The 21,435-nt window shown below is 41.6% G+C and overlaps 2 protein-coding genes across 2 annotated transcripts; one reads left to right on the top strand and one right to left on the bottom strand.

Annotated features, from left to right (window-relative positions):
* The first annotated feature begins 2,834 nt into the window (after window positions 1–2,834).
* LOC111956531 (uncharacterized) lies at window positions 2,835–6,541 on the top strand. The gene is made up of 3 exons (XM_023977003.2): window positions 2,835–4,832; window positions 5,309–5,394; window positions 5,740–6,541. Exons 1-3 carry the CDS (start codon window positions 2,948–2,950, stop codon window positions 5,830–5,832), a joined length of 2,064 nt encoding a protein of 687 aa, XP_023832771.1. The 5' UTR covers window positions 2,835–2,947; the 3' UTR covers window positions 5,833–6,541.
* Window positions 6,542–7,928: 1,387 nt separating this feature from the next.
* Window positions 7,929–20,612, bottom strand: frrs1a (ferric-chelate reductase 1a). The gene is made up of 16 exons (XM_023976941.2): window positions 20,511–20,612; window positions 19,302–19,500; window positions 18,893–19,032; window positions 18,648–18,742; window positions 18,377–18,524; window positions 15,638–15,820; window positions 15,447–15,545; window positions 14,512–14,659; window positions 13,139–13,252; window positions 12,816–12,931; window positions 12,643–12,729; window positions 11,972–12,069; window positions 11,560–11,618; window positions 10,784–10,927; window positions 8,381–8,460; window positions 7,929–8,164 (listed from the first exon to the last, which is right to left on the bottom strand). The coding sequence occupies exons 1-16, from the start codon at window positions 20,517–20,519 to the stop codon at window positions 8,072–8,074; spliced, it is 1,812 nt and encodes a 603-aa protein (XP_023832709.1). The 5' UTR covers window positions 20,520–20,612; the 3' UTR covers window positions 7,929–8,071.
* Between the last annotated feature and the right edge of the window lie 823 nt (window positions 20,613–21,435).

The following is a 21,435-nucleotide window of genomic DNA, read 5'->3' as shown; positions in this document are numbered from 1 at the left end:
TACCCATCACTCCACAAAGGCCGCGGCTCTTGCAGAGCAAGGTGCAACACTACTTCTAGGTTTCAGAGCAAGTGACGTAACTGATTGAAACGCTAGTAGCGCGTACCCGCTAACTAGCTAGCCATTTCACATCCGTTACATAGGCTCGTAACTTTTTATTGCTGCAGAGGCAGTATTGAGTAGCTTGGATGAAAGGTGCCCAGAGTAAACGGCCTGCTCCTCAGTCCCAGTTACTAATATATGCATATTATTATTAGTATTGGATAGAAAACACTCGGAAGTTTCTAAAACTGTTTGAATTATGTCTGTGAGTATAACAGAACTCATATGGCAGGCAAAAACCTGAGAAAAATCCAAACAGGAAGTGAGAATTCTGAGAGTGGTCGATGTTAAAGTCATCGCCTATTCAATTCCCTGTAATATATGGATCTGTTTGCACTTCCTACGCCTTCCACTAGATGTCAACAGTCAGTAGAACGTGGAATGAAGCTTATGCTGTGTTGTGGGACCGGATGGGAGGTGTTTGAGTCAGTGGTCTGGCAGAGTGCCAGTTCTTGGTCACGCACTTTCCTCATGATATCGTCATGCATTCCATTACTTATAGAGACTGAAAAGAATGCTCCTGTTGGAACGTTATTGGATATATATGATAACAACATCCTGAAGATTGATTCTCTACTAAGTTTGACCAGTTTATTCGACCTGGAATATAACTTTTTGAAGTTTTCGTCCGATGTTTGCCTGCATCTGCGCGAGTGTTTGGACACGTGTACTACACATGCTAGCAAAATTAGCTAATTGGACATAAGTAATGGACATTATCGAACAAAACAACGATTTATTGTGGAACTAGGATTCCTGGCACTGCATTCTGATGAAGATAATCAAAGGTAGGGGAATATTTATGATGTAATTTCATATTTCTGTTGACTCCAACATGGCGGAGTAATGTTGTTAAATCTGAGCACCGTCTCAGATTATTGCATGGTGTGCTTTTTACGTAAAGTTTTTTTGGAAATCTGACACAGCGGTTGCATTAAGGAGAGGTATATCTATAATTCCATGTGTATAACTTGTATTATCTACATTTATGATGAGTATTTCTGTTGAAACGATGTGGCTATGCAAAATCACTTGATGTTTTTGGAACTAGTGAATGTAACGCGCCAATGTAAACTCAGATTTTTTTATATAAATATGAACTTCATCAAACAAAACATGCATGTAGTGTGTAACATGAAGTGCTATGAGTGTCATCTGATGAAGATAATCAAAGGTTAGTGATTAATTTTATCTCTATTTCTGCTTTTTGTGAAAGCAATCTTTCGCTGCAAAAATGGCTGTGCTTATTGTGGTTTGGTGGTGACCTAACATAATCATTTGTAGCGCTTTCGCTGAAAAGCATATTTGAAATCGGACACTTTGGTGGGACTAACAACAAGATTACCTTTAAAATTATATAAGACACATATATGTCTGAGGAATTTTAATTATGAGATTTCTGTTGTTTGAATTTGGCGCCCTGCACTTTCACTGGCTGTTGTCATATCATCCCAGTAGAGGGATTGCAGCCATAAGAAGTTAAAGAACTTATTAAATAGATTGTTTTTCCCCATCTAATGATGACATGGGGTTGTTAACAACTTTATTCGTATTTACAGATCACATACAACTTTGTAATTAAGGCACATGAAAGGTCAAATGTTCCAGAAGGCATTTCAGCCCAAAAAACGCATTTTGATAATAAAAAAATTAACGTTCAATTTCGTGACTTGCGACATATGCCTAGTTTCCTGAAATGAGTCACATTTGACAGTTATGGTAGAAATTACAAGATTATGTTATAAGGCTGTTATTGCATCAAATGGCTGTTTTATGCAACAGAATAAGGGGTTGTTAGAACGCTCATCTGTGGGTGTTCTACTGAGGATGGGCCTCTAGAAGGTTTACGATGTCTTTGGGTGATACTGCATTCCAGAGCATGAGTTAATGTTTCTGTACTGGGGTACCAGGGGGAGATGGCTCCAGGATGGAGACCCTGGTCTCTACACAATGAGAACTGTTTTTACAGCAGATACTGTCTGCTGTGACTTATAAATACCTTTCATACAAATCTTAACCTTGTGACCCATTCCATACATCTGTTGTTTGTCATGTAGACTGCAGGAGGGTGGACTTTGCTATAAAATGCTGTGGCTCGAACCAGCTCATTGAGTTTGCAGTGATCACCTCCAGGGGTGATTACCGACCAGCTCCATTACTGTATTAAATAGTAATTAAATAATAAAGTTGATTGTTTTGAAGAAATCTAAAAGTCTCTCCTTTTGATTACAATGATTCCACCACATAGTGTAAAACCTTGCAGTGACACTTTCTCTGTAAAAGTGAGGTGTATATATCTTGTTTTGCAACTAAATGTGGCCGTTTGTCTCTCTGAAATGAAACCATCTAGTCATAGGTTTCAAACAAATTCATGTCTGTCATTTAAACAAAAAAGGTTAATTTACCAACATTTCAGAAAATTGATATATAGCGTTCTGGAATTAAATTCTTACATTTTTACACCGAACCGAGGGTACTGGCTGGTATAGGGGTTCTTATTCTCTTGTTACATAAAGGTTAAATAAAAATAAAAATAAAAAGCATTCTTAATTTGAGATGTAATATGTAAAGAATTCCACTCACCACCACACTTCAAAAAGAGCCATTGAAGGAAGAAAACTGATAGAAATACCTCATACCAAGACAGGTTAATTGATGTATTCATAGAAGTCGTGTTTTTTCTGTCCCTCTTGTTCTCCTCTGATAATGTTTTATTTGGCTTCCATAGAGAGCCACAGCTGGAGTGAAGACGATAAAGGGGAATGAAGTGATTGAGGGCTGCAGTGCTAGCGACACTCCACAAGAAAAAGAAAAAGAACAAGAATCCCACTCTGGGGCCATAGCCATGGAGACCAGCCAGCTTTCAGATATGGCGAACCTAACAGACTATAAAATGGATTCTGGGGAAACCGAGGACCAGAGACGCCTGCTTAGCGAAAGCGAGGAAGAATGTGACCGAGAACCTTTTGCAGAATACAGAGGAACAAAAGAGAACATAAAAACGTCAGTGGATGAACCAGACGAAGATGATGAAAGTGGTGAGGTGAAGAGAGAGGAGGAGGAGACTCACAACTTTGAGACAAGACGAAATGACTTCAGTCTAACACAGTTACTCAACTCCTCAAGTATATTTGGTAGTGAATCCATTTGTAAGGTGGAAGACCTGCTTGCACAAGGTCACCTGGGCAACTCTTCTCCATCAGAAGTGACGGTGACACAAGAGTCCATCTTGGAGCAGCGCATCCGAGAGGAGGTCTCCTCAGATGTCTCAACAGGGTCCTGTCACGACCTTGACCGAGACGACCTGAGTGACTGTCTCCAGGTAGAAATGGCCATCGTGTCATCAGATAGCGAGGCTGACGACCAGTGGAGGTCCACTTTTGCCTCTACAGTCAACAAGGAGGAAGGTTGTGATGGAAATGCTCAAGAGGTGCTCGAGAAGGACAGAGCCGCAGGGGAGGCAGAGAAGTGGGCCAAAGGTGAAACTGGAGATAGTCCTTGCGTTCTTGAACAACCCGATTGCCCGACAGAATGCGAGATCCAAGACATGTCCTCTGGCAAGTTCCAGGGCTTATCCAAAATTCCAGAGGATGAAGAAGAGGTCAGCCAAGGCAGGACTCGCAAAGTGAGTCGTTCTACATCTGCAAGCTCTTCTGCAAGCTGTGACCCCGACAAGAAGGTTCCTCAAGACTACTGTGTGATACAAGAAATGAAGAGCAAGAACATTAGTACAGAGCATGTGGACTTCCAGGGGGTTCGGAAGCAGTGGCGCCAAATGGAGGAGCAGACCCAAGGAGAGGTCCAGGTCCACCAGCCCACTGTCAGACAGCAGGGGACGTGCCAGGGAGGTCACAGCGCCATGTACACACCCGTCAGGAACATTGACCGACCCAGGAGGGACCCCGAAATTGACAGCCTTGCCCTTGGTGACTTTCAACACACTCAGTTCAGCCCATGTTCAGAAGACTCAGGTATGGATGACTTCAGCTACAGGTCCCTTTACGAGGACTCAGACAACCCTGTCGAACGGGAGATACGACAGACCATAGAGCGTGAGGAGAACTTCAGGCGTGAAAGAGAGATTGCCAAACAGGGTCAAGCTGGAGAATCATCTGCACATTCCAAAACCCGACCAACTACTCTCTACCCCGGCAAGTACGGCAAAGGCCTTTGCCATGAGGTGGAAGAGAAACGGAAGATGTTTGAGTCTAGTGATCCCGGATGCAGGCCTTTGAGGTCTCCCAACGCAAAGACCCCAACCGTCTCCATATCCACCTCCCCATCGCCCACACCAAGGGGTGCAACCTACCATGAGATGACCGCCCAAAATGTTATCATCCTGGAGCCGGACTCCTACCCCACCAGCCCGAGGCACCGCACCCGGGGATCCTTGCTATCTCCGGGGCCCAGCAGGTACAGTGAGTGGCCCTTGGAGACGTCAGCCAATGTCATCATTTTGGAGACGTCCAACCTGATCATCCGGAGTGCCTCTGAGTTCTGCCTGAGCTCGGCCTCCTGCCAGGAGACCCAGGAGAGCACATTTGTCAACAACCCCTTCTTCAAGCTGCGCTCGCGGAGCTCCATGTCCCTGGTGGACCAGGAGATTAAGATGGTGAAGCAGAGGGAGGAGGAGTGGAGGAGGCAGAAGAGCCAGATGCAGACCAGGGAGAAGTACGACACCGTCCTGGTGTCCCCCAACCTCCTTGATAACCTGAGCTTTGATAAAGCAGGTATGTGCTGATTAACAATGATGTGCATGTGTAACCGTTGTGAAATGGCTAACTAGTTATCGGGGTGCGCGCTAATAGAGTTTCATTCGGTGACAGATCTCGCTGAGACCTTTAAGTAGTTGTTTCCCTTGCTCTTTTGTGGAGCGATGGGTAACGGTGCTCCGAGGTTGACTGTTGTCGATGTGTGCAGAGGGTCCCTGGTTCGAGCCCAGGTAGGGGTGAGGAGAGGGATGGAAGGAACACTGTTACACATGGTCATTATGGAAAAGAGTTTGTGGTTTGTAGCTGTGTTGTGTTTTCATTGCATCATTAGTTGTATTTTTCTGACTCAACAGCTGATCTTTTCATCTTACCTGCCTTAGACTTAGAGCATACTTAGAATATCCTGAGCTTCTCATTCCCAATTAGTCCAAATTCATGATATGTCTCTAAGCATATGAATGAATGAGTATTAATTCTTTCTCTCTTTTTTCCAGAAGTGCCACTGAAATGTGTGTCTTCCCCTTCATCACCATCAAGGACTCGAAAGCTGGACCGCTCCACCCTGTCATGTGACCATAGGGTATGTCTCCTATCTCCTCCAATAATAATTCAAGATGAACAGAATTTGTGTAAAAAACAGATGCTAGCCTAGTCACCTGATAAAATGTGTGTGCTTGATCAATTCCCCTGTGCTGTTGTCATGTCAAATTGCCAAACATGACCAGGCTAGATTAATGCTTTTGTCATCTGATTGCCTCACGAAATGTAGTCAGAATGCCTCATTAAATAACATTTCATGTGCTCATGTTTAAGTCAGTTCATTACATTTTCCGATATTTTGCCATTAACCATTTTAATCACCATCCATTTTCACCTTGAAACTGGAAACTGCATGCAGTTTTACAGGTGAAACTCTTTCCCCCAGTTCCCAGAATCCCTCTCCCCAGGACCAAGGAAAAAGAATGCCATGGCTCAGAGATGGGAGGCAGGACTATTTGTCAACCATGAACAAGAGTAATGAACATCAAACCAGAATAATACCGTGTTATACTACAGATGCCAACTTCCTGAACTTTTCTAGATGTTTTCCAGTTCTGCTATTGATACAGCTTGAATATATTATTTACCAGTACTGTAGCTTTAAAGTTGTGAAACAAAAATATGTAAATGAAATTGTAAGAGATGACAATTTAATGAAGATAGATGGACTACCAGATGCTTTAAGGTGACGAGTACGTTATATTGTCCGGTTAAGATTTTTACATTTTTAAGTACTGTCTTGGTTATTCAAAATAAAGATATTTATTGCATTTTTGTATTGTATTTTCTTCTAAAAAGACTTTAAATTAAAAGGCTATAAGAATATTGAGAAACGTGGTAGACTTAAAAAAAAAAAAAAAGATCGCTGGTTTAAAATGTATGACTACCTGCATAATTAACTTCATTGTGTTTAATATGATAGCCACTTATAGTATATTCAAAGCTTGACCCAACATTGCCATTTTGAGATGCCTTTTCAATTATGACTTTTAAAAAAATCCTTCACAATGTGATATTTTTTGGGTTGCAGTTGGTCTAGTATTACTTGCTAGACTAGCACAAAACGCCAAGCTTAATACTTTAACGTTTAAATGGCATTCTTTATCATTTTAAGTGTTATGTTGTTTCATGGAGAATGTTTGTTATTCTCAATTGAAAATGCTACACCAAAATAAAGTTGGATTGACATTAAGGACAATAGTTGGCTGTGTCCTCCTGTTACCTAGAAATGTGTGCCTGTCAGTGTGTTGATTGGGAAGCTAGCTGTAATTCCAATAAAATGTACAGTCACAGGAAGGGATAGTTACATTTGGAAAGTTATTTATTTAACAATCACATTTGTTTATACTACAGGATCATTTGTTTTGGAAACATAACTGACCCGCACATAATAATAATTCAAACAAAGTGAATTTAATTATTCATTAAGAATGTGGGAATAAATTGTGCATTCTCCCTTACATATATTCAGCAACACTTCAGATGTAAAATGTAATAAACATGAACTCAAGGGGCAAGGCTGTGTCGAGATATTGAAATGCATTATACACCCAGTGGACATTTTAGGTACACCCATCTAGTACTGGGTCAGACCCCCCTTTGCACCCAGAACAGCCTGACTTCTTTGGGGCATGGATTCTACAAGGTGTGAAATGTTCCACAGAGATGTTGGTCCATGCTGACGTGAAGGCATCAGAGTTACTGCAGATTGGATGGCGGTACATTCGTGCTGCGAACAGCCAGTTCCATCTCATCCCAAAGATGCTATTGAGTTTGGTCAGCAACAATGTTCAGATACGCTGTGGCATTCAATTGTTGCTCAATTGGTATCAAGGGACCTAACGTATGCCAGGAAAACATTCCCCACACTAGCCTGTACCGATGAAACCATGGACTCTGCTGCTTATGCCAAATCCTGTCTCTGCCATTAGCATGACCCAACAGGAACCAGGATGTCAGACCAGGCAATATTTTGACTGCCTCTGACTGGATGTTTTGTTTGTCGCCCCATTCTCGGTAAACCCTAGACACTTGTGTGTGAACAGCCCAGGAGGGCGGTCATTTCTGAGATACTGGTACCAGTGCGCCGGGCACTGGCAATCATACCACGCTCAAAGTTGCTTAGGTCACTCGTTTTGCCTATTTGAATGTTCAATCGAACAGTAACTGAATGCCTCGATGCCACAGGAGGTTGGTGGCACCTTAATTGGGGAGGACAGGTTTGTAGTAATGGCTGGAGGCATTAGCGGAATGGTATCAAATACGTCAAACATGGCTTCCATGTGTTTGATACCATTTGCTCGGTTCAGGCAATTATTATGAGCCGTCCTCCCCTCAGCAGCCCCCTGTGCTCGATGCCTGTCTGCTTTACAGTAAGTCTAAGCCACGTGACTCAATGTCTGTAGGAGCGATCTATTTTTGGTGAACGGGACCGTATACCTAATAAACTGGCTGCTGAGTGTACAACTGCATTTCCCTGAGAAGTTGGGATAAGAACATTAGTGCAAAATCAATAGTGCAGAAATACTTTTGATGTGTGAAACAGATAATCTATCCAGTATTTTTATATATATTCCCTATCATTCCATCAATAGCTTTAGATCTGGTTCAGCGCTTTGATCTGCCTGTGGCCTGGATCTGAATAAGAATCCAGATCCTCCACCATTCTAACAGCCAGTGAGTTGTCATGTACCATGGGATGGCCCTTCACAGATTCATCACAATCCACTGATGGTGTAAATGAAGCTGATCAGGAACCCACTATTCCCAATAACAAAGGCAAGAAGGGCAACGATTTTGAACCATGCATCCTGTGAAAAAAAAAAAAAAGGATACCATTATATTCAGTTGTCAAAAGTGCACAATATTATCCACATATGATAGACAAATACAAACTGGCATTTTGCACAAATCTGTCATGACAGCCTTAAAACTACATCTGGCTTCAAAGTTGAATTCTTACTGGCCTTTACACTTCAAATGACTTAACCTTCAGAGAACCCTTAAATCTGTGCTTATGGCCTTACCCAAGTGCTGCCGTCTGAGTCGTCAGCAAGAATCCTCTGCTGATCAGTGTCACTCGCTTTGGAAACGCAGTCACAAAATCCTAACAGGAAAAGAATGTTTACCTTCAAGGAATATAGCATATGGGCCATTAACACATACAGTGCAGTCAGAAAGTATTCAGACCCCTTGACTTTCCACATGTTATATTACAACCTTATTATAAAATTGATAAAATAGTTCCCTCAAATCTACACAAACCCCCATAATGACAAAGCAAAAATATATGTTTCTATACCCTATTCCAAATGTATACAGTATAAAAAAAACTAATATCATATTTACAGTACATACGTTCTCAGACCATTTACTCAGTACTTTGTTGAAGCACCTTTAGCAGCGATTACAGCCTAAAGTCTTCTTGGGTATGACACATTTGTAGTTGGGGAGTTTCCCCATTTTTTTCTGCACATACTCTCAAGCTGTGTCAGGTTGGATGGGAGTGTCGCTGCAAACCTATTTTCAGCTCTCTCCAGAGATGTTTGACCAGGTTCAAGTCCGGGGTCTGGCTGGGCCAAAGCCTCTCCTGCGTTGTCTTGGCTGTGTGCTTAGGGTCATTGCCCTGTTGGAAGGTGAAGTGTCAGAGGTCCTGAGCAGGTTCTCATCAAGGATCTCTGGACTTCGCTCCATTCATCTTTCCCTCGATCCTGACTAGTCACCCAGTCCCTGAAAAACATCCCCACAGCATGATGCTGCCACCACACTTCACCGTAGGGATGGTGCCAGGTTTCCTCCAGACATGATGCTTGGCATCCAGGCCAAAAATAGGGATAGGCGTCGCGCCAGCGGGACACCTGTCGACAACATCCGGTGAAATTGGAGGGAGCGCAATTCAAATAATCGTAATATTAAACATACAAGTATCTTATATCATTTAAAAGCTTGAATTCTTGTTAATCTAACTCCGATTTTAGCGAAAGCATACCATGTGATTGTCTGAGGACGGCACCCCACATCAACATATTTTTCAACCAGCACAGGCTTCACAAAAAGCAATTAAATAAATCACTTACTTTTGAAAATCTTCCCTTTTGCAATCAAGGGTCCCAGCTACAACATGAATGATCGTTGTTAGATAAAATCCTTCTTTATATCCCAAAAAGTCAGTTTAGTTGGCGCCATCGATTTCAGTAATCTACTCGTTCAACATGCAGTCCAAAAAGCTACTGCTAAACTTCATCCAAACAAGTCAAATGACGTTTCTATTTAATCCTCAGGTACCCCAAAATGTAAATAAACTATAATATTTCATACAAAAAGTAATATGTTCAATAGGAAAGTAAAATTAGTAATTAGCCAAAAGACTGATGTTGTTCCGGTGCCCTCTTCCCTAAAACTCAATTCTTGCTCGTTTTTAAGAAACAAGCCTGAAACCTTGAACAGAGACTGTTGCCATCTAGTGGAAGCCATAGGAATTGCAAATAGCTTTCCATTATAAGAGCCTGGGACCTCAAATTCTGGTTGGTTTTCACCTGCCATATCAATTCTGTTACAGTCTGACATTATTTTAACTGTTTTAGAAACTTTAAAGTGTTTTCTAAATGCATATCCTGGCTTCTGGGCCTGAGTAACAGGCAGTTCACTTTGGGCACGTCAGTCAGGCGGAAATTCAGGAAACTATACCCTATCCCCTTTGCAAACTCCAAGCGGGCTGTCATGTGCCTTTTACTGTGGAGTGGGTTCTGTCTGGCACTGTTCTGTCTGGCACTTTACCATAAAGGCCTGATTGGTGGAATGCTGCAGAGAAGGTTCTCTTGCTCAGTTTGGCTGGGCTGCCAGCTCTAGGAAGAGTCTTGGTGGTTCCAAACTTCTTCCATTTAAGAAGGAGGCGATTGTGTTCTTGGGGACCTTCAATGCTGCAGACATCGTTTGGTACCCTTCAATCAAGTTGAGATGTTTCTACAAGGATGATCAATGGAAACAGGATGCACCGGAGCGCAATTTCAAGTCTCATAGCAAAGGGTCTCAATACTGTATATATAAATTTGCTAACATTTTATTATTTTTTTATCTGTTTTTGCTTTGTCATTATGGGGTATTGAGTGTAGATTGAGGGGATAAAACAATGGAATCCATTTTAGAATAAGCCTGTAACGTAACATATGGAAAAAGTCAAGGAGTCTGAATACTTTCCGAATGCATTGTATACCCTGTTATGAAGGTTGAAATAAATGGGAGGATGTGCATTGTCTTAACTAGATATATACACTAATCACGGCTCATTTCAAGAATTCAATAAGTTGACATATAGCAAGAATGGAAGTAATGCATTTGCACAAAGTTGGATGAAAGATTCAACATGTCACCTATAAAAGAAGTTCTCACAAACGTCACAACTAATGGAGATCAACAGGCCAATTCCTTACGTGTTTTAACGTAGCCTTTTTTATGGAGCCCAAGAAGCACCCTCAAGAGAACGACCCATGCCAGGAACCCAGTCAGAACCACCAGACGCCAGGAGTGAGGCAGGAGCACAGATTGCTGGCCCATCCCCAAAAACATGGCCGCCACTGCATCACAACAGGAAGTGAGTATCACATGAAGGAATAAGAGTTCCCTGACCATGTGACCGGACCAGGAAAAACTCAGGGCCCAATGCTGCATTAACATGCTCGGTAGTGGGAAACCTCCCAATAAGGAAGTTGTAAGTCCGATATGATTGTGTTCAAGTGCTTTTGAAGTCAGCTAAAAAAGATAGCTAATGTTGCTAATACAGTAAGCTAGCTTGACAATACTGTCAAACTACCTTAATTATCCACATGGATAAGTTTGTGAAACTGATTTGTCGTCATCTTTTGGTTGAAAAGGTGAGATGTCAGTGGTGAATTGAAACTCAGCCACTCAGGTAAAAACAAATCTTGAAATTATGACTTGAGGGTTGTTCAAGTAAAATCTTATATTTTCTGATAACTCCGACAGCCCGTGAATGCACCACGAGTTAGATAGGACCCAAACCTTTCTGGTAAAGTCACATGGTCAGGAAAAACTCCTGGCACAAAACAGGATTTACTCAATGGGAAGTGATCCTCATCAGCTAGCTACTCAGTAACATTCAATAAGACAAAATTTGTACGTGTTAAGTTATTTAGCTTGACTATCAAAGTACTAAAAGAACAGAAGAATTTCCAGAAGGTTGACTAACCAGCCATAATCTCAGCAACAGTCCCAGCTCCCCAATGCAGCCAATTAAACACCCACCTCCTGCAAAGAACGAACAGCTAATCAGTGGTAAGAATACAGGCTAATAATAGAATAACACTTATATCACAGCCATGGTAATGGATAGAGAACTAGTGCACCAGATTCAATCCATCCATTACGCGTATGGGTAATGGTAGCACTTCATTTGTTTAACCTATTCTATGATCAAAATAATTTGTTAATGTACATATTTTAATTCAATATCACCAAATGTGTGTATTATAAACCGTTCAGTTTGAGGTCTATGTAATAATGTTCACGAGCAGTTTAGCAAAGCATTTCCAGCATTAGAATCTTCCATTGCTGTATGGAGTATGGCCATGTGATATGGTTGGTAGTCAATTGGGCTTTACCTGGAGGAGTCAGGGGGAGGTCTGAGAGTGGCCATGATAGGCTGAAGGAGAGCCAGGGCTAGTACAGTACATCCCAGGTAGGGATGGGCCCCAGCACCCTGGAGACGACAGACACCAGAAAGACAAACGCTCTGTATTAAACACTAAAGCCCTCAATGCAAGCAAACAACTTTTTTACCCGGACTACCGACATTGACACTTTTTTGACCTAACTCTATTGCACACCCACTGGCCTCTACCCACACATACTTAAACCCCAGCACACACACTTTCCCTGCTGCTACTGTCTATTATCCGGTCTGTTGCCTAGTCACTTTACTCCTACCTATCTGTACATAGCTACCTCAGTTCTCGTACACTTGCACATCGACTCAGTACTGGTACTTCCTGTATAGAGCCATGTTATTTTTTTAACTTGTTAGTCACCATTTATTCTTTGTGTCTAGGGTTGCACATTTTGGGGAATATTCAGAGGTCAATAGCATAAACATTTCTAAGACCGATGTGGTTGAATCGGTCCATGACAGCACTCAAAAATCAAAATATCCTCCTCATCTGACAATAAGATGCAATGCCCTCTGCTGGCTAAACAAGGTTAAGGCAGTGTATAACATCGCAAGTGTAAGGCAGAATGAGAGGGATTTTGTGTGTGCTAATGTTTACTAGCTTACCTTACTCCAACCTCCTCTGTAGATGAAGGGAAGAGTGAAGGCCACACAGGTAAGCAGCACTGTTAATATCATCAACCCTCGATGCACCTGGACAAACAGGACACGTTGATGCTTATCACCTTTAAGCAGTGACATATCAATGTAAATACAACTCAGTTTATCAGTTTACATACCTGGAACCAGATTTTCTGACCAAACAATGTTTTCTCTGGCCAATCAGGCTTGAAGTAGCTGGCTAGGAAAGTACCCGTGCTTCCAGCCAACATCCAGGCAATTAACATCAGAACACCTGATATTACAAAAGAGATAACAGGCATTACAGATGGGAATCACACCAAAACCAATCATAAAGTCATGAAATACTGTATGTATCAAATTGTGGACCCATCTGACATGACATTGACTTGGTATGGCGCATAGAGCTGAATGTTGGTTTTATGTAGTTACAGAATTCTACATTTGTTTGCCTATCATTTTCAGTCTCCAGTCGACTCACTGTGAAATTTCATGAGAAGTGGCGATCGAGAGCCATTGAGAATCTCTGCTGGGCCGTTGATGACCGACTGCTGTGAGGATATGAGGGGTTGGCGGTCATGCCTGTGCACCTCGCCTCAAAACAATGGATTGAGAGAGAGACAAGTTAGCAGCAAGTCACTTACAGTAGCTATAGGCTTCTCATATAGGTAATGTGTCACCAAGAGTGCCATACAGATGTCAGTGAAGGTGACATCCCACTGGGAACATAAAGGTTGAATCAATATTGTTTCCATGTCATGTCAATGAAATTAAGTTAAACCAACGTGGAAAAGATGTTGAATTGACATCTGTGCTCAGTGGGATATAACAGGAAGACTCCATCTATAGAAATATTGCCTACAGTTAAAAGGATGCACGCTATTGTGTGACAGCATGATTTGAAGTCATTTCAGAGCCAGCGTTAAACTCTTTGCTTCTAGACCCTCATCCGCAAAACCTTATCTATATTGTCACTCATCATAAACAGGTCATTAAGGTGAAAAGTACTTTATTTTTTTCTCCCACAATGCACCTAAAATGATAGAATGTCTCAAACTAGATCTTAGCATATTTTATATACACCACAGAATTGATTTAACATTTACTGTCATGGTAGTCAGTTGCGGAAGCGTGGGTGTCATTAAACAATAATGTGAAATAAATATTTGTTATGAGACTTTACCCCGAGGGCAATGACACAATCCAACCTCATAAACCACAAAATCCTTGACCTCATTCGACAGAAAACTCTGACACATGACTTTTTTGTGAACTAGGCGATAACTAGAGTAAAGTCAGGGAGCTTAGATCTAAAGTTTAGATACTAAAGAACCGGATCTGAAGTTGCATTTTGCATTTAGATTTTATGATGTAGTGTAAAAGATATGTAGATGTATGCAAAAGACAATCTGCTAACAGATGTAATAAAGGAAACAATTTGCAATACAGCCCTTCCTTGTACAGTAATTATATAGCTATTAAAATGTGTGGAAGACCTTCTTTCCAGTACCTCAACACACTACTACATCTACTACACACTACTACAGGTCCAATTTAAAGTACTTTTTTATTTATTTTTATTTTTTAACTTAAGTACTTTGTGTCAGCGTCCAGCAGTGATCAGCTGGTGGTTGCATAGTAAAGGTGTCACTAGCTCGAATTCTAATTGAGCTGGCACCAGTTGTGAAAATGGGCTATGCTGGTCCAGGTTTCCCCCCCGAATCAGCTCGAATTTGAGAATTCCATTTGAACAGCTCGAATTTGGCACTAATTGTAAGTGCCAGTGGAAACAGGGCTTAAGAGGTTTACAATAAAAGCTAGGTAGGTACAAAACCATACCATATTGCAACTCACCGTTTTCAGCTTCACCGTATGCCATGAACAGGTAGTACTGTGCGTCCAGACTAAACCGGGTCGGGTCCTGTGGGACAAGAACTTGTCGACGAAACCGACACTGAATGACTCCATCCGCCAATCTCCAGGCCACATCTGTAAGAACATTCTATAGGAAAAGGAAATAAATATAAATATCTGCCTCTCCTTAAAAAACAATCCTTAACTCTTGGAGCCATGCAGGAAAAGCTTGACTAGAATAGCTTGCTGAACTTGTTTGTTGCATTTCTTATACCAATAAACTACTCAGAGGGACGCAAGGTCTTGTTTGCTGAATGTTAAATAGAGCAGCCAATAGAAGTCACCGGTAGTTTGAAAGAAGAGTGAACGCACGACGGCGCTAGGCTATAGCAGTTATCTATTCAAATCCATAACCATTCAATCTTCGTGAAGAGAAGTGAAAGCCTTCTGCATCAAACTCTAGTCCTATATCATTCAAGGATGTCATTAGAATATTGAAGATAAGGACATCAAAAGGTATCATTTAACTATTGAAAGCAAGTAAGGAATGAAGCAACAATAGAGAAAGAGGGTAGGATAATATCAGGGGAATTGTTATGAAAGGTATATATGCATCAGCCTACTAAACATACAAATAGGCCCCATTATATTTCATATATACGTATTGGACAATCATGGTCTTATGAAATGTTATTAATGTAGGGCTCAATGTATGGCTCAGGTAGCGTCAGGCTTGAAAGTTCGATCAAAGGCCTAATCAAATCCAGACAGGCCTATTTATAATGCTTTTGAATGACGCTTCCGGTTGGCGGGAAATACCGGGTTACCCAGGACAAAAGTGATGTATTGTCTGGAAGGAACATTAGTAAAATATTGAACCCTAACAGGTAGGTCTATAGAAGAGACATAATTCAAGTCATACTGTGGGGTTTCACCTCAGAGGCCTCCTGTGGGTAGGACCTTCCTTTGACATAAGCTGCGCTCACATCCACCAAGCTGTCATCCCTCACACATAGGTACATGTCATCATCCCCCTATCAACAGAATAAGGAGGGAAGGAAAAGCATAGTTACAGCCAAATGCTACAGTAACTTACCTAGCAAGTTATCAACCAACGCAAACTTACCATCCATGTGTCATGGGAGAGGGCGAAGGCAATGTAGCCGTCTGAGGGCCCACTGAGCTCAAACACCACAGTCTGACCCTTGGGGGCGAACGACAGGAAGAAGCACGATGGATCTTTTTCCGGGTCACATCCCACTGGGTCCAACAGGCAGGACTTCTGTTGGCCACAACCCACTGAGCTGAACTGAGAAGGCATCAAGAAAGAAAGAGAGAGAGAATGAAGGGGGGGGTTCTGTACCAAAACATACAGTAATGTACACTGTTTATATTCCATTATACAGTGCTTTCGGAAAGCATTCAGAAACCTTTTTTTTTACCCACATTTTGTTATGTTACAGCCTTATTATAAAATGGATAAAAAACGAATATTGTCCTCAATCTACACACAAACCCCATAAGGACAAAGTGAAAAAAGGTTTAAAAGATGATAAAATTACAGAATTATTCAGACCCTTTGCTATGAGACTTGAAATTGAGCTCAGGTGCATCCTGTTTCCATTGATCATCCTTGAGACATTTTTGATACCCGATATTTTCATTGCCCCAACAAAAAGATACCGATAACCGATATTTAAAATTCAGCAGCCTTTTAAGCATTCTATATAGTTCGCTACAAAGCTGTACAGTGCAATATGAATGTCAGTACACAATAGGCTGACTGGGGAGGTGATATCACAGTCACGTGATAAGAGCTACAACACTAATATTTGCGTAAACTCTTCAGTTGTGTTCTGTGGGTGTCACCGAGTAGACTGATAGCCCATTTCCTTGTTTCACATTCCAACCTTGTCTAGTCTAAATATGGCATGATTCCACTAATTGGAACCTGCATCACTTTCAAAGAGGTACTTTTATTTTGAAGCAAACTGCAAATTCCACTATTGTGCCTAATCCTTATTGTGGCTAGCTTCACAACAGATAGGCTCAACCTGACCGGGTTCACTAGCCAGATGAAGCTGGCTTGCTGCTTATAATGTTAGCTTTGGGCAACAGAGTAATACTTACTCAAGGATTCCTAAGAATAGTGAAAATTACTGCAGTTTACTGGTCATAGTTTTCAGGCTGGTATTGGTGCTAGCTAGGTACTAGTAATGCTTTCCAACCAACACTATTGTAAACACATCATTCGTGGCCGGTGTGTGCAGACTTTTGTACAGCTTTGACAGTGCTACTGATAGCAGTGGTGGCGCTTGGCTTGCATGTGCAAATTCCGAACACAAAACATTTTATAATAGAACTGTTATTTAACGTGTCAAATTAAAAGCTAATTTAATGCATCAAATAGTGTTATTTGACGTGTATCTTTTTTGACACGCAAAAACCCAAACGGCGTTCCATAGTATGTTGTGAAGCTAATAACAGTGACGCTATTACTGTGTCACTCCGGTAGGGAAACATCTGAACAATAGCACACTTGGCAACGTTAGTGTGTACCGGTGCTCAAATAGTTGCGAAAGCCAACATCACCCACGACAGAGAACGGTTGGTTGTGAAGGGCAATGAATTCCATTATCTTGGCGTTAATGGAGTTTGCATTTGAGTTGCCTCACTGAAATGGTCTTAGTTTTTCAATTGACTGCGCCATCCACACAGCAGACATTGTGGTTTAGGTTAGGAATGCTGTGTTGCACGTGCAGGGCAAAACTTTACATGGCGTCACAAATGCACGTCAGCTTTGACATTGGTTTTTCACATCGGTGTGAAACTAGACAATGGGTCGATACCGATGTTTGCATTCAATATGTTCCACGATATATTGTGCATCCCTAGTTTCTATAACTTGATTGGAGTCAACTGTGGAAAATTTAATTGGACATGATTTGGAAAGCCACACACACCTGTCTATATAAAGTCCCACATATTGACAGTGCAAACCAAGCCATGAAATCTAAGGAATTATCCGTAGAGCTCCAAGACAGGATTTTGTCAAGGCACAGATCTGAAGGGTACCAAAACATTTCTGATAGCCCACTTGGAGTTTGCCAAATGGCACCTAAAGGACTAAGACCATAAGAAACAAGATTCTTGTCTGATGAGAAACCAAGATTGAACTTTGGCCTGAATGCCAAGAGTCACATCTGGAGGAAACCTTGCACCACCCCTACGGTGAAGCATGGTGGTGGCAGTATCATCATCATGATGTGTGGAAATGTTTTTCAGTGGCAGGGACTGGGAGATTAGTCAGGTTAAGGAAAACCTGCGCCAGAGTGCTCAGGACCCCAGACTGGGGCGAAGGTTCGCCTTCCAACAGGACAATGACCCTAAGCACACAGCCAAGACAACGCAGAACAAGTCTCTGAATGTCCTTGAGTGTCTCAGCCAGAGCCCGGACTTGAACCCGATCTAAAATCTCTGGAGAGACCTGAAAATAGCTGTGAAGTGATGCTCCCCATCCAACCTGACAGAGCTTGAGTTGATCTACAGAGAATAATGGGAGAAACTCAACAAACACAGGTGTGCCAAGCTTGTAACGTCATACCCAAGAAGACTTGAGGCTGTAATCGCTGGTGCTTCAACAAGGTACTGGGTAAAGCGTCTGAACACTTATGTAAATGTGATATTCATTTTTTTTTATACATTTTCTAAAATGTCTAAACCTGTATTTGCTTTGTCATTATGGGATACTGTTTGTACAGTGAGGGAAAAAACAATTTAATCTATTTTAGAATAAGGCTGTAACGTAACAAAATGTAGATAGTCAAGGGGTATGAATACGTTCCGGATGCACTGTATGACTTACTGGTCTGGGCAACACAGAGGGAGTTGATGTCTCTATGGTAGTGGAAGGTGTGGTGGGTTTAGGTGGGATGGGAGTTACCCCACTCTGAGACACAACAGGACCGGGGATTTTCACCCAGAAAGTCTTGTAATGAGCCACTACTGTCACACTTAATTCAGAAACACAAATGCATTAACTCAATATATCATTTTTGCTGTAGATTGTAAATGACCATAGCATGTAATGTAAATGCATGTGTGAGAGGGAATGCAGATGGACTCTAAACACTCACAGAAATTGGACAGCGTCGGGTGAGTTTTGGGGAGCGTTCCAGATTACCACGATTTTTGTCTGTCTGGCATCACTTGTGTGACTGACAGCTGAACCCTAAATAGCAACAAAAAATAAATTAAAATAACTAAAATAAATTGCAAGAAATGTAGAGTATGAGGCCATGTGTAACCTGAGGTCATTGTAAAGGATTCATTCCAAGCCAAATTAAAATAAAACCATTTGCATAAAGGTAAGTAGGCCTACCGGAGTGTGGCCACATTTCAACAGTTGTGTGGTTTTAGGATTGGTCAGGATGAAGGAGCCGACAGCATCAGAGTCTGGATTGGATGCATTCCGAGCCTCAAGCAGGAATCCCTCAAAGTATGTCGTTCCAGATATGGTAACTAGGGACATTACATGACAGTGTAGGAGTGTGCTTGTGTTGGACCCAGAACAATTCTTTCAATGCCAATTGAATAAAATGCTGATAAAAGGGGTGGATGTCTAGTCCTCTGGATTTTTCATGTGAAATGTATTGACAAACCCCTTTACTTCTGTTTGGAAATACCGTGCATTCCAATACATTGGAGTTAACAATTAAGAAGCTTTCTATTCCCATTGTCTTAAGAAATGCTGAATATATTCCCCTCTTGTATTACCAAACTGTAATTACCTTGGATGTAATCTCCAGAACTGAATTTAGTGACATTGACAGCCAGAGTGTAGGGAGAGTGGCTGGTATTGGGGGCATGACCGTGTATTGGCATCATACTCCCACAGGATTCAGTCACTTTTCCATTGGGGTAGGCATCAACTGATGTCAAACAAAGAGTCTGAACAAACAGCAGGATGGTCCATAGACTCACACCCATCTAAAAAAATACAAAATACAAATAAAACCCTCCAATACACACCATTGAAGGCAAAGCATATGTTCAATGGCTATATCAATAACCATTATTACCACCTACAAATGTAGCACTTGCAGATACACTACATGACCAAAAGTATGTGGACACCTGCTCATCAAACATCTTATTCCAAAATCATGGGCATTAATATGGAGTTGGTCCCCCCTAGGCTGCTATAACAGCCTGCACTGTTCTGGGAAGGCTTTCCACTAGATTTTAGAACATTGCTGTGGGACTTGCTTCCATTCAGCCACAAGAGCATTAGGGAGGTTGGGCACTGATGTTGGGTGATTAGGCCCGGCTCACAGTCGATGTTCCTATTCATCCCAAAGGTGTTTGATGGGGTTGAGGTCAGGGCTCTGTGCAAGCCAGTCAAGTTATTCCACACCGATCTCGACAAACCATTACTGTATGGACCTCCCTTTGTGCACGGGGGCATTGTCATACTGAAACAGGAAAGGGCCTTCCCCAAACAGGTTGCCACAAAGTTGGAAGCACAGAATTGTCTAGAATGTCATTGTAGGCTGTAGCGTTAAGATTTCCTTCACTGGAACTAAGGGCCCTAGCCCGAAACATGAAAAACAGCCCCAGACCATTATTCCTCCTCCACCTAACTTTACAGTTGGCACTATGCATTGGGGCAGGTACCGTTCTCCTGTCAGTTACAGGTGTGGCTGAAATAGCCGAATCCACTAATTTGAAGGGGTGTCCGCATACTTTTGTATATATATATATATATATATATATATAGTGTATTTCTCAGTGAGGCTCTTGAATGTGCCACATGCTAAGACGGTGAAAGTTAACAGACATAGCATTGAGCAAACCAATGAAAAAGACTATTCTAGCAGTAAATATTAAGTAATCCAAATAAAGCATGTGGTCATTTCAAACCAATGGAAAACAGTATGGGAACTAACAAACTAGGACAAAAGACAGTTTAAATGACATATCTCAGACTATGTACTCACCTCCAGCATACTTTACTGCTTGCGAAAAGGATAGTATGTGTTTTATTACCTGAGCAAGGCTTTTTAAAGCTCATGCCCTGGGCGGTTCTTCCTCCAATGTGGGCTTGCCTTGAATGGGAAGAGGCGTGGCTTACATAGTCTGAGTATTGGTCTCTTTAGCTAACATTCCACTTGCCACTCCTTGTCATTGCCAAAGAGGCTGGCTTTTCTGCAATCTCAATGTTCAAGTTATGCGCTGGATTTACAGCAGAGTTGCTCATTGGTTGTTGGAAATTGTGACGACCCTCCCACTCTGTCTGTCGAATTCTTTCTCTTTGCTCTTGTTTTCCTTAATAGGATATCGGTGGGCGGAGCCGGGAGGGTCGTCAGCGAAATGGGACACACCTGGGCTCGTCTGGTTCGGGATAAATGCACCTCTTCCCCATTAATTGAGGAGACTCTCTCCGTTCAGACACAGATTTTGATTGTGGCATTTTTGCGTTTGTTTGCACCTTTCAACACCCCTCATTATCACATTTATGCACGCAACCACTCACTTACACTACTGATTACTGACTACACACACCATTGTTAATTATATTTAGTTTACTTTAGTTAAATAAATATATTTTGTTATTCCCTATCTCCACGTTGTCTCCTTGTTTGTTACGCGCTTTGAGCCGGTTCGTGACAGAAATAATATTAATATTTGTGTAGCGTCAAATAGAATTAGAATGTATAACAAAGTTAAACAACAAATATTTGGCTGTTAGCTAGGCACGTTTTGTGGTTGGAATTGTTGATTGATAATTTAGGCATGAGTTATCAACTTTTGACAGGCTGGTTTCACAGAGTTTCTAAACTCATTACTAAAGAACTGTACTATCTTCACTGGTTTCTTCTGGACAAACAAAAAACGTTTTTTTTAGCAAAAATGGTTATGGAG

The sequence above is a fragment of the Salvelinus sp. IW2-2015 genome, linkage group LG32 (assembly GCF_002910315.2).
Source record: "Salvelinus sp. IW2-2015 linkage group LG32, ASM291031v2, whole genome shotgun sequence".
Lineage (NCBI taxonomy): Eukaryota > Metazoa > Chordata > Actinopteri > Salmoniformes > Salmonidae > Salvelinus > Salvelinus sp. IW2-2015.
Note: the sequence above shows the minus strand (reverse complement) of the source record. Positions and strands in the feature narration are given on the sequence as shown.